The sequence below is a fragment of the Schistocerca piceifrons genome, chromosome 2 (genome assembly GCF_021461385.2).
Source record: "Schistocerca piceifrons isolate TAMUIC-IGC-003096 chromosome 2, iqSchPice1.1, whole genome shotgun sequence".
Taxonomy (NCBI): Eukaryota; Metazoa; Arthropoda; class Insecta; order Orthoptera; family Acrididae; genus Schistocerca; species Schistocerca piceifrons.
In genome coordinates this window covers 452813023-452827725 of record NC_060139.1, presented here as the reverse complement: position 1 = coordinate 452827725, position 14703 = coordinate 452813023, and the positions used below count along the sequence as shown (strand labels likewise).

The 14703-nt window shown below is 37.4% G+C and overlaps 1 protein-coding gene across 1 annotated transcript in view; it reads right to left on the bottom strand.

Annotated features, from left to right (window-relative positions):
• The window catches only part of LOC124774893 (protein Gawky), a 277306-nt gene that overhangs the window by 103489 nt on the left and 159114 nt on the right, over positions 1–14703 (bottom strand). Inside the window, exon 14 of the mRNA XM_047249552.1 lies at positions 3038–3112. Coding sequence (XP_047105508.1) covers positions 3038–3112 — 75 coding nt within the window. The remainder of the gene's footprint in view (positions 1–3037; positions 3113–14703) is intronic.

Here is a 14703-nt window from a genome sequence, read left to right as displayed (position 1 = left end):
TGCAATAAAAATGTTAGTAATCAGTAATAATAATTTGTAGAGTGTTAATGCCCACCTGCCACATATCAAAAAAGATCCATTACAGAAACTTCAGCTTCAAAATAGACATTTGTCACACTTCTCATTTTAACACGCAGTTTTTTGAGGTTATAACAAAGGCCAAAAATTTCTGTTATAGATTTTGTGTGCATTAAGTATGAAATGGCTACACAGCCACAGAACATGCATCATGTAAGTAATATAAGGTAACATTCAATGAACTATTACAAAGATTCTTTTTCCTGGGCAAAAATACACTTTTTCCGTGCTAAGTGACAGTACATTTTCCGTGGATTCTCCCTCGGAACTGTAAAACTTATCAATCCTTTGAATGGTTAACATTTTATACACTCGCGTGGAACTTACTGGAAAAAAAGCAAAGACGGAGGAGAGAAGTTTTGGAAAGACTTAATGAAAAAAAAAGGAGAGAAGTTTTCGGAAGACCTTTGATTTGCAGCAACATATACGCTGCATATTTTAGTATTACGAAAGTATAAATTCGAATTGCGCTAAACAAAGTGTATTTGTTTCTGGAGCATTGAAACCGAGGTTGCGATGTCCTTTTGTAAGCCAATCATATCTCATGCCACGTGATCTTGCCAGCCGATGACAGCAGATATTCACACCATAGGACACGTGTTATAGTCAGCCAATAGCAAGATCACTGTTACATAACGTGAACACACAAAGAGCGAAAGTTAACGGTTTACATTAATATACATAGTAAGGCTACAAGGAAAGCTAAGCTTTCACATATAATACTGGTCTCTAACATTAACAAGTTACAACAGAAGCTAAGCTTTCACATGTACTACTGATCTTTCTTGCGCATGTTACACTTCAAGATTCATCACACAAATGTGCCAGTAAATTTAAAATTATGACATAAATGACTGGGCTCGAAATTCTTGTAGGTGGCTGATCCTCAAACTGTTCAGTTTTAAACGCTCTGTGATTTAGAAATTCATCCCACTTTCTAACACGTAACATAATTCATCTAGCATAAAAAGAAATTTACTTTGAAAGTAACGCTTTTCAAACCACCGTTCGCAATAGTATCCGGAGACTGTTAGAAATAGGTTCGATTTACCAGTTGCCAGAGAACGCCAGAAAACAGGCATTATTGCGCGTGCGCAGCTGCAGTGATGTAGGAAGCCCACATGTTCGTATGTATAAAGCACTAAGAGAGCTTATATTAGACCATAAAAGAAACAGGGCATCAGAGGATACTACCAAGAGCAACATTACTAAAATGCATAATTCTGCTTGAAGTGCACATTAGTTTTTTCCCGATTCACAATGAAGTAGATCCAACCTGATATTAAGCTTTTCAGCGTGGTTTTCGGGATGTAAATTTTCTTGGAGTACCAGTACTCTACGATCTCATTTTTGGTTCTTTATTATCGCATGCCATACAAGGCAGAAGATGATACCATGCACTTGAAATTCAGCGAACAGTTGGAACTAGCCAATACTGTGGAATGAAACACTTTTTTCGAATAGAATGATTGCCTCTGCGGAAAGATTAATAAAGCCAAATTTGCTTAGCAAACTAGCAAAATTAACTACATTGTTCTGCAAGGTGATTGATGCTTGACTGTTAATAACTTGGAAATAAAATAAAATCAGAAAAATGAAACTAATAATATATTTTTCCTCCATAATTATGTGAATGTATTTTAATTCACTCGATAGCTCCCGGCCACAGAAATCCATTTTGTTTTCATTTGACGTTGGGGCTGTAAACGAAGAGAAGCAGCGAAATCACTTAACACAAACACAGGTCACATGGAGATTAAACCCCTCCCCACTACAACTCGGCCAACTCTGCGCATTCGCGAATATGGCAGCTAGGGCGCATGAGAAAAATTTTTCTGGTTTGCATCTGGCTGCTTGCTGCTACTGCTGATACAGCTAACAGCCACATTTCCGGTAGTGGGAAGCACGAGAAGGTACTGCTCATACGCGAGTCAACTGCACATCCTCATCAGCCCGCTGGCAACTGGTCAAACAAACCTAATGTGAACAGTTGTGACTTCATGCTCATAGCAAGCAGTTTATTGTTACGAAGAATTACGTATTCTTCAACCTACAGCCTATGACATATTTTTGCTATTTGTGGACACTTGTGCGTGCTCGGTGTTTTGTTGTTGTAAATTGTGCATTTCCTTTGCCACTAAAGTTTTTTTTTTTACTCTCATTTATATTTTATTGCTGCAGTATCATTCTCCAGTAGCAGGATACAGTAACAACCTTTGCTAGAGAACCAATTGTTACCAGCTAAAATTACAAAAATTTAACTGAAAGCTAAAACAATGAAAAATTCCCAGAATTCCGAAAAATTCCCGGGTTTTTTCCGGTTTTCTCCCAGATGAAAAAATTCCCAGGTTTTTTCTACATTTCCCGGTTGTACCGGGTCATAAACACCCTGTTTTTATGTTGTTTGAAATCTGTTACCTCCAATCAAAAAGAAATTTCAGAACACATATTCAGAGATATATCCCAGTTCTTATCTTACTCACCCTCAGGATGTCACAAACTACTACTTTCTTGTACGAAATACAAAGACTGTGCACATAATGGTGTACTGGTTTGAAAACATCGGCCATCTTCAGCAGATGTCAGTTGTTGGTAGTGCCACCCCCCACCCTCGATGTTGGTGCCACTGTCACTGTTGCATTACTGAGATATAAAAGAGATAAGGTACACAGGTAGCAGATTTAATACCCAATTACATGAGGAACAACAAGGTGATTGTATGTTACATACAGATGCTTCTGGTTAAACATTCCACCATTTTCACTACTGTAAAATGATGTCGTCTGAAATGCATTAAAGTTATCTCTCTACTTAATAGCTGCTGTCTCTTTGAAGACCAAAAAAATGTGTGTGATACTAAAAGACGCTGAGCGAAATATATGAATCTCTGCCAGCACCCAAGCACAATAGTTATCTTTATGTCTATTTACTCAAATCAACACAATGAAGTGTGCCATACCTTGAATCCCAACTCTGACAGTAGTTTGAACTGTCTACTGGACCACACAATATCTCTCGTTAATTGCTTTGGACCCTGAAAAATAAACAAATAGATAAATAAATACACACACACACACACACACACACACACACACACACACACACAACATACGGTGGAAGGGAAAAAAAAAAAACCACAAACGTAGTAACCACAGAACAGAACATAACAATGTGTTCTAAATGGTATTTCGCAAATGCACAGCAAACAATATCCAGTAACTAAGTAACTATTGCCAGTCTGATTATAGTACAAACCGTATTCCAAATTGTATTCAGTGCTTTATGTTTGTCTTTCACACATGAAATGTTTGACAGTAATTACTGAATGTATTTAAAACAGACAATAGATCAGAACACACATCATTTGCTGAGAATATTGTTTATGTTTGGAGGAAAATGAATACTTCGTAAATAATGTGTGGTTATTATTGAAAAAACTGTTTGCGTATTTGGACAGCCAACACCCAAAGCCCAAATCTGATGCTCAGCAAACCCATATGCTAGATTCGAATTCATATGCTTTGATGGCTGGTTTCATCACTGGATCTTTTTTTTCTCCAGAAAACATTCTGATAGTACAAATCTTCTTCAGTTATTGGTGTTGTCTACGATATTGTAACTAGTCCACAGCATTTATTATTTTGAAACAAGATGGTGCAACATTATATGCTCTCAAAGTGAGGTGCGTTCTGAACAACATATTTCTGGATCTATGGTAAATTTTCGGTTCACAGTGGAGTGGACACTGATTTGAAACTTTCGGGAGATTAAAACTGTGAGATGGACTTGGACTTCACAGGCAAGTGCTCATCTGCGGCAGACAACAAATCACAGTCCAGCACACACTTTAAATCTGGCGTGAAGTTTTACATATACTTCTGGATGTTTATTTGCTGAGGTCTCGGCCTCAAAATGACACATATTTTGCCCTTTACCGAGACTCTGATGTTATGTTAAATACAGGGTTTACCAGTCTTCCCCGTAATGGACACCAAAGCTTTGAATTTATAAAATGAAGGGTATTCTACCACTCTTATCTGTATCTATTCAGACTACAACTTCATTCAACCAACAGCTTCAGTTTTCAAATTCTTTACCAAATATTTACCTGCATAAAAAAAAAGCACAATCCTGCCCCAAAATGGAAAAACATGTGAATGTAATGCAACAAAGATAGTCACCTAGAACAACATCTACATCTAAGTGATTACTCTGCTATTCACAATAAAGTGCCTGGCAGAAGGTTCAATGAACCACCTTCTACTGTTCCACTTTGGAACGGCGTGCCGGAAAAACGAGCTCTTAAATTGTTCTGTGCGAGCCCTGATTTCTCTCAATTTTATCATGATGATCATTTCTCCCTATATAGGTGGATGTCAACAGTGTGTTTTCGCAATCGAAGGAGAAAATTGCTGATTGAAATTTCATGAGAAGATCCCATCACAACAAAAAAAGCCATTGTTTTAATGATAGCCACTGCAATTCACGTATCACGTCTGTGGCACTATCTCCCCTACTTCGCAATAATACAAAATGAGCTGCCCTTCTTTGTACTTTTTCGATGTTATCCGTCAGTCCCATCTGATGTGGATCCCACACCGCACAGCAATACTCCAGAATACGGCAGACAAGTGTCATGTAAGCAGCCTCTTTAGTAGACCTGTTGCACCTTCTAAGTGTTCTGCCAATGGATCACAATCTTTGGTTGGCTCTACCCACAACATTTTCTATGTGATCTTTCCAATTTAGGGTATCTGTCACTGTAATCCCTAAGCATTTAGTTGAATTTACAGCCTTCAGATTTGTGTGACTTATCGCATAATCAAAATTTAGCGGATTTCTTTTAGTACTCGTGTGAATAACTTCATACTTTTCTTTATTCAGGGACAAATGTCACTTTTCGTACCATACAGGTATCTTATCTAAATCATTTTACAATTCATTTTGGTCATCTGATGACTTTACAAGACGGTATATGACAGCATCATCTGCAAACAATCTAAGACGGCTATTGGGATTGTCTCCTATGCCGTTAATATAGATCAAGAACAATAGAGGGCCTATAACACTTCCTTGGGGAACGCCAGATATTACTTCTGTTTTATTCCATGACTTTCCTTCTATTACTACGAACTGTGACCTTACTGACAGGAAATCATGAATCCAGCACAACTGAGGCGATATTCCCGAAGCATGCACTTTGCTTAGAAGCTGCTCGTGAGAAACAGTGTCGAAAGCCTTCTGAAAATCTAAAAATATGGACTCAATTTGACATCCCCTGTCGATAGCACTCATTACTTCACGAGTATAAAGGGTTAGTTGTGTTTAGATGGAACCACATTTTCTTAATCTGTGCTGATTACATGTCAATAAATCATTTTCTTCGAGGTGCTTCATATTGTTCAAATACAGTATATGTTCCAAAACCCTACGGCAAATCGACATTAATGATATGGGTCTGTGATTCAACAGATTACTCCGACTTCCCTTTTTAGGTATTGGTGTGACTTCAGGGTCAATTAAAATGAAGAGGTCCAATAAAAATTAAGTTCGTTGCTTGACCATTTTTAAATATTTTAATTTTTTTTTATATGTGAATACCCTATAATTGTGAAGTTCAAAACAGTTTTTTCTAACCTTTACTGGATGGTGGCCAATTTTGTTTGTAAGCACGCAACGATGTTTCAGAGCAGAGACGTTAGCAAAAAAGTGAATCTCTCTGCACTGGGTTATGTTAAAAAGTGTCCTCTACAACATTGTCTATTATACAAAATACCCTACATTCAAAACCAACCAGTCAAAATTACCTCCAAAGTTTGGTACCCAAATTTTCAAAAATCCACTTTTTAGGCCCAAAAATAACACACAATGAGTAATTTATGAGAGCCTATTTTTTCCTATAGTTAGATATCATACCCTACTAGCCTCATATAGAGCAAGAACACTTACGAATGTTTCCTTAATTTTTTATGAATTTTTGAAATTTGAAAATTTTAATTTTTTGTAAAGTTTGGGGTTGGGTATCTTAGGTGGGACTGAATATAAAAATTTGATTTTTGCCCAGTTTGTACACCTATATGATACCAACACTCTGTAAAAATTTCAATATTGATTTCTGATTGTGAACAAAGATATGAATTTTTGAAAATGGGGAAATAATTCACACATTGATGTGTGATACTGGCAGGATATAATCAATTATTATTGAAGTAAGGTACTGAATTATATACAGAAAGGGGAAACATCATTGAAATTAACATTTATATTATTTTGACAAACTTAATATAAATATTTTCAATTAATATCCTTCGAGGTGCGACTGTTTCTAAACCTGGTGGTGAATGATAAGAACACTTATTTCTTCAGACAGCTTCTGTAATACAGAAGAAGACCTCCCACTTGCTGTGGTAAGTTCAAGCACTGAAAGTTTCCTTACATTTTTCATTGGTATCCGAACTTTGTCACTATTAGATTTCTTAAATGATGTTCTTGGGCCAGTAGGGTGGTAAAAATGCACAAAAACATAATTGTTTTCCAAACTTATTCTTTCAACCTCTGCAAGCCACCACTGTCCATCATACACACATGCCACTATGTCATTCAACATTAAAGACAAGATATGTAATTTTACAGACACAATGGTCCTCATAAATTTCAGTTTCTGATGTTACATAGCATCAAACTAAGTTCTCTGCAATGCCAAGGAATTTGTGGAAATGCCTTGTTTTTTTTTTTTTTTTTTTTTATTGCTATATGATTTTCAAATCTGGTTTGAAGTGTTGTTTTCATATGCAGAACCACTACTTCTTTCTTGATCAGAAAATAGGTAATGCCTTTAATATTATCCTTGCAAAAGACATACACATCCTGTACTGTGAGAATTTGGTCTGTGGTTGGTCTTTGTAGGCTGGCTTTACTTCACATTTTGTTGTATCTCCTACTCCATCACATGCAGTTTTACCATGGCAAGATGCAAAAAAGCGCCATTTAGCCTCCAACCCAAGTCTACTTTGTGGTTGCACAGATTTGAAAAATTGTCTTTGTTCTTAGACTGACAACCACTTCCATCTGAAAAGTATATCAGCTTCTCCACCTTGAAAAAAATTTCTTTTATTTGGTTTATTGCATATTTTTGGAACACATGTACAGCCAAAGTATTGTGCTCCAAGTAGTCATTTAGAACGCAAATTGAGGAACTGCAAACTTCATCTTTCTTGAATAAAATGTTCTCGGGTTTCCAACCGCGTCAATTGGTTAAAACTACACGAGCTTTCGGCCAAGCACTCCTTGGCCATTGTCAAGTGTATGACCGCCAGTGGCCTGTTGGTGCGCCCTTATATATGCTAGCTGCCGGCTGTGACGTCACTGGTGCCCGTGACATTGCCATATATGGGCATGTTTTGAGTCGGCGTTCGATGTGCCCTCTTCAACCGCGCGATTGCCGGATCCCATGCAGCGCTGAGCTGTAAGCCACCATCTCTATTCAGGGTGTTTGTGGTAATTTTTATTTTAATAGCTTCCTGTATTAAACTGTCCCAGAAGCCGTTAGTGCGAGCCACGACAGAAGTATTGTCAAATTTTATGTGGTGACTGTTTTCTAACGCATGCTCAGCTAACGCAGATTTCTCTGGATAGCGTAGGCGATAATACCTCTCATGTTCTTTCCTGCGTTGTTCCACAGTGTGCACTGTTTGTCCGATGTACTTCTGGCCACACTCACAAGGTATTTCGTAAACTCCAGGTGTTCTGAGACCTACAGCGTCTTTAACTGGTCTCAGTAATTGACGGATTTTCGTTGGAGGCCTGAGGATCGATTTGATCTTGTGTCTTTTCAACAGGTGGCTTATCTTGCCTGACACAGAGCCACAGAATGGCAGCAAAGCAAGTTTCTTTTCCTGCTCTTCGTCGTTGGTCTTATTCTGATATTTCTGAGAAATCACTTCTTTCACTTGATGGGTGCTGTAGCCGTTATTCCTGAAAAACCTTGCGTAGGTGGCTCAGTTCGTGGGGCAGGTTGTCGTCATCTGATATTACTCTTGCACGATGCACCAATGTTTGCAATACTGTGCGCTTCTGTGCTGGATGATGATGGCTGGTGGCGTGCAGGTACAGGTCTGTGTGGGTGGGTTTTCTGTAGACGCTGTGGCCAAGGCAGCTGAAAACATTTTATTCAATGTTATCGCCGTGAGACTCTGCATTCATTCATCTATCTTATTTTTAAAGTAGAGAATAAATGGATGCACTGTTGCCTTGTCATTGACCCAGTGGTACTCTTGTATAGCATCCTGAATTACAAATGTAATTTTTTTTGCAAAATCAGCTGGCAGTAGGCATTCAGTTTCATAAAGCTGTGCTTTCTTTGTCCTTCCAAAACTTACTTTGGAGTTAAGAAACATAGTGGCGACTTTTGAGTTTTTGTAAGTTATCAATTAGAGATTCCATGTACTCTTCCTGAGATTTAACCACTGTTATCATTTCTGCCCTGTCAATTGCTGTTGTGTACATAGTTCTGCGTAGTTAGCGCGTACACAACTTTCCCACTAGAGCGCGCCCCACTAAGCACAACAGCGCAGGCACAGCGCTCGTCCGTCTCTGCACTACGAGATGGCGCTGCCTTAGAGACGGACCAAATTCTGCTTCCACCGATCCGCGTATTAATATGTAACGCAGCCAATGAGATTGCTGCTAACGTAGAACCTTTTCTCATCGCAGATCACACGCGCGCAGTGATACCTGAACGCGCAAGGTATTACAACGAGTGTACAGACCCCCGATTAGTCAGTCTGTACGAGTCTGCATTACTCTGTACCAGTCTATAGTCAAGTTTCAGTCTGTGCCTAATAAGATTACCATATTCCTGCACATAGCCATGAAGATAAATGTATAGACACTTTGTCAAGTATCAGAGAGATGTGAGAATAGGATTAACGTACCAAGACCAAAAGAACTTCAGATTGTCAATTGTAAATAGCATCCAGAATCAAGTTACGTAATGTTTATGCTTGTTATTATTTTAATAAATGTGTGTGAAAATTAATCAAGTTCTGTTTAAAGTTGGTCATCGTCAATCTGCGACTAAGCGTGCAGGTGGCATTTCTATCGTCCGACCTAAAGGCAGAAGATAAACACGCCACAATAAGACCACGAGACATATTGCTGACACTCGCCTACTTCGTTAGAGCGACAAGTCAAATAATCTGATGGTGTGTGTACCGAAGGTCTTACAGTACGCACACCACAATTGTCATCCACTGTTTGAAGGTAATACTGTCTGGCATATTCTCATTACATTCATGAAACAATTCAATAACGGTTTCCTTACCAGGGCATTTATTCAATAAACTCATGATGCAGTCATAACTGTTAGTGCGCGTCATTTATGTTGGCAGCCGAGTTTAGGTTCGTTCTGCGCATCTGACGTCACAAAACACAGTCAGCCAATGAACAGAGAACGACGTTGCCACATCTCGATTGCAGTGCAGAGCATGGACGACTTGTCTTCAGTTTTAGAAACGTTCAGTCATAAATAAAGTAATAGAACAAAAGCAATGTCTTGATAGCAGACATTCTTTTATAGAAAGTTTGGAAAAAGCATTCTTTACACCAATTGCTTCATATTCTATTAATTAATTAAACCAAACAAGCAATAAGAGTCCTAATTCAGATGATAGCAAGGAAAGGTGTTTGTATCACTCTCACGAACCGTTTTTTCGCAAGAACAGCGGTAATTGTTTATTTCCTATTGTACTTCGATGAAGCGCGAGTAATTCATAGTCATACCAACAGTGTTTGTCACTATTTTGCGTGACGTGTTATAGTCCTCATGGCGCTGTGTAGTCGGACGAGGTGCCTTAGCGTAATGGTTGAGGCGTTGGGCTGCTACACGAAAGGTGCTTTATATTTTCACTATTTAAAAACAATATCGAAGTGCTTTACTTCACGAATTATATTCGTTTGAACGCAATTTTTTGAAATTTCTAGTGCTTTGTCTCTTCATTAACCCTTTCGCTGCTGCAGACGCGTGCTCGCCGCATTCCGCGCTGTGTGCCATTTTGTCATCACTGCACTGCTCGCCTGTACAGACACATGGTGTTCCCACTGCTTTGACACACTTATCATTCGATTTCACAAAAACTATTTGGCCCAAAAATTTGCTTTTTACACGTCTTCTTGACTGATACCTTCCCCCCATAAATGACTTAATTTTGTTTCGATATTCAACGCAGTTATTATGCAGCATTAAATGTAGTAAACCATTGCACGAAATTTTGAAGAGTTTGCAGAGGTAGAAGTCCATAGCGTATACTTTCCGTATGGTCGATTTTAGTTGCCACAATGTTGAGAATGAAATGTGGACAAGATACCTAAATTTCATATAAAATTTACTGTATAACAATATCTCATTTAATGTAAGTACGACATAGGTGTCGTATGTAATATTGAGAAATATTCCATCTTTCGCGACTGTAATAAAAGTATTATTTACACCGGACGCGTTTGGCTTTATTTTAAAGCACTTCAATCAAGGAAAGGTATGGCACATACACAATGGTACCCATGTTCTCTTTCTTGTTTTTTTTCCACAGTCGCAGTTTTACCAATGGTACTGAAATATATTCCTCTTCTGCAACTGTAATAGGGGGCTTATTTAGGCCAGACGCGTTTCTCTCTTTTGAAGCATCTTCAGTGGACAGTATTTTGTCTCCTCCATTGCCAAGTCACCTTTCGTAGTTTTGTGCTGCGGTAACACAATATTCAACGTTTGTGTTGGCAGATCAGTGTTTTAGCAAATAAATGATGTTTGTGTGTGCCACACACAAAAATTATATTTGACGTAGCTCAGAGCACTTCACTGATAGACGGTATATTCAAGTCCTAATGTTTTTGTAAGTCCACAGTTTTGTTTAATGTATTTTGTCTACTTCCTTTTGATTGATTGAAGTGCTTTAAAATAAAGCCAAACGCGTCCGGTGTAAATAATACTTTTATTACAGTCGCGAAAGATGGAATATTTCTCAATATTACATACGACACCTATGTGGTACTTAAATGAGCTATTGTTATACAGTAAATCTTATATGAAATTTAGGTATCTTGTCCACATTTCATTCTCAACATTGTGGCAACTAAAATCGAGCATACGGAAAGTATACTCTATGATCTTTTACCTCTGCAAACTCTTCAAAATTTCATGCAATGGTTTACTACATTTAATGCTGCATAATAACTGCGTTGAACATCGAAACAAAATTAAGTCATTTATGGGGGGAAGGTATCAGTCAAGAAGATGTGTAAAAATCTAATTTTTGGGCCAAATAGTTTTTGTGGAATCGATTGATAAGAGTGTCAAAGCAGTCAGAATACGATGTGTCTGCACAGGCGAGCAGTGCAGTGACAAAATCGCGCACAGCACGGAATGCAGGGAGCACGTCTTTGTAGCAGCGAAAGGGTTAATGCGGCCGTGGTGGCTTTAATTCATGAACTGCGCGCTCCCCCCTAAACGTAAGCTTGCGAATTATGCTATACTATGGCGCTGCTTCTATTGGCGCGTGCGTCGTGTGCAACTGGCAACGCAGCAATCTCCCGCATCTGGGCGGGCATGCGCGAGCCGCCAAGATAAAAGAATTGAACTATAGTATCACAAACCATTAAATCTAGTAACTCTTTGTAATTAAGATCTCCGAGTTTTGCATCCGCAATCATCAGTTTGACATTCTGATGATATAAACAAATGCATATGGAGTGTGTCCGTGAGGATCCAGCCGAAATACACCACTTAGAGTGGAGGTCACAAAATTTTGACCTTCCAATTTTGCATTCAGGATGAAAATTTTTGAATGCGACAAGTTTATTTAAATTTCACAGCACTAGTCATTTCTGCTTTGTTACTTTAACTCTATTTATAACAACTCTTTTGCTATCTTTGCAACCTGGGCACATTCTACTATTTTCATTGTCTGCAAAAAACTGCTGGATCTTTTGAATTGTTTCTTCACTTATACCTACTCCTTTCTTCTTTCCTAAAACTCGAAGAATGACTTGATCTTTCACTAAATTTCGGGTTAGTTTAAGCAAATGATGAGAAACATTGAATTCGTGAACTATTTTTTCTCTTGACCATGAGTCGGGGAGCAAACTTAAAATTTTAACTTTTTCCTCTTTAGATGTCACTGACATTTAATTTTTGATTTCTCTATTAAGCTCAAATATTCAGTGTCAGATGATGCTGGTGGTAGGTTTTCTTCTTCTTTAGAAATAATGTTGGTATCTGTATTATTAAAGCATGAATCCAAGTCTTTTCTCATTTTGTCTGAAATTTGTTGTACCTTATTTTCAGTAGCTGCTTTTCTTTTTCTGCTACTTAATTTTATTAGTTTTGAAGCAGGAGATATGTCTAACTCAGAACAAGCAAAATCCAATATGCTAACAGCTTCCTCATTAGGAATATAAATGTCATTAACAAGGTTACATGATTCTGGTTCTGGAGTCACAACAAATATTTTTGAGTAACAATTTGGGCACAGGGAATTTCCAGGAATCACATTACGTTTCATTTAGGAAGTTGTTTCACTCTCACACAACAAGGACAAATGTTCAAGTTTTGTTTCCTTCAAACCTTTAGTAATAGGCTTTTTGTGAACTTTATAAGTGGATCACAGCACTTTCTTCCAAAAATGTGGTTGTTTTTCAGAATATATTTGTTCTCTTGATAGTCACACATGTTACAGAAGAACATACTTGAAATTTAAACAAAGTTTGTCTAACTTCATCAAAGTCATTTACATATTTCAAGTTTTTTGAAATTAAACCATAAACTGTTTTGTGACACACTTCACTTGCTATCTGTCCAACAGAGCACTGTTCATCCATGTTATTGCATTCCAGTTAATCTCTCAAAATTAATTACACACAGAACAAAGCACATAACACATTCTACACTCTCGATGAGGTATGTACAGTCACTCTAACAGATGTTTCCGAACTGAGTGACTACAACAATGCCACACCCAGCAATAATTTACTTCTTTATTAACAATAAACCTAAACGTAAATGTGCAATTTTATTACCATAGAACAAAAGCGAAAGATCCTATGGTTTAATATCGCATTATTAAAAATAAATAAACTAAATGAATACTGGGTGATAGGTGTACAAACTGTGCAAAAATCGTATTTTTATATTCAGTCCCACCTGAGATAACTAACCCCAAACTCTACAAAAAATGAAAATACTCAAATTTCAAAAATTCATAAAAAATTAAGGACACATTTAACTATTCTTGCTCTTTATGAGGCCAGTAGGGTATGATACCTAACTATAGGAAAAAAATACTCTCATAACTTACTCCTTGTTTGTTATTTTTGGGCCTAAAAAGTGGATTTTTGAAAATTTGGATACCAAACGTCTGAGGTAATTTTGACTGGTTATTTTTTAATTTATGGTATTTGTGTAATAGACAATGTTGTAGAGGACACTTTTCTAAAAACAATCATGTCAATTGCAATGTTGTAACTTAACCTAGTGCAGAGATATTCATATTTTTGCTAACTCTAAACCGAAACATCGTTGCGCGCTTACAAATGAAAATGGCCGCCACTCGGTAAAGGTGAGAGGCAAAATTTTTTAAAAAATGTTTTGAACTTCTCAAGTAAAGGGCAATCACATATAAAAAATTAAAATATTTTAAAATGGTCAAGAAACCATCACTGGACCACTTCATATGGATTGACCCTTGAGCAATTTTCCAGTCATTAGGTACGGATCTTTCTGTGAACGAGTGGTTGTATGTAACTGCTAAATATGGAGCTATTGTATCAGCATACTTTTAGAGGAACCTGACTGGTACACAACCTGGACCAGAAGCCTTGCTTTTATTCAGTGATTTAAGCTGCTTTGCGAAACTGAGGATATCTATTTCTATGTTTCTCATCTTGGCAGTTGTTCTCAATTGGAATTCAGAAGTATTTACTTCGTCATCTTTGGTCAATGGTCGTTTCACATACATGAGAACAATGTGCAAAAATGTAACGATGACTAAAGAATAAAATTGAGTACAAACTGCCAATTTCAGTGATAAATGCACTTATATTTGTGTGTTTACCTAGAGAAAGGCTAATAAAAATAATAATTATCAAGAAGAACTGTGCAGCAAAATAGGAAAACTTAAATTTGAAAAATTTCACTTAGTGTGCAGACAAAATAATGGGCTTGCTACTTTGGCCTTCATTAGCTGTAAGGAAAATGTCACTAAAATTGAGATAGCTTCACCATATAGTTTTAATAATTTTATTTTTATGTATTATTTTGGTTATCTTCATTTAAATACACAAGTAAATATATGAGCATAGATGTTTGAAATTGTTTGTCAACCCTCAGATTCATACTGTGTTCTCGTTTCATGACAGTAATGTAGTTAATTTTGATGACCACCTGTCACGAGAGGGCTTAGTTAGCACACTGGTCATCTGCTGCATATCTCACAAGAGACGCACATCCTGATGGGACTACAGAATTAACAAAAAAGTTCTTCAGCTGCTGCATCGAATCAGTGTTTTTTCCTTATACACCAGTGAGAAGTCATAATCATGTGTTGTGTAGTTGTAAAATCGCTTCTGAAATATCAC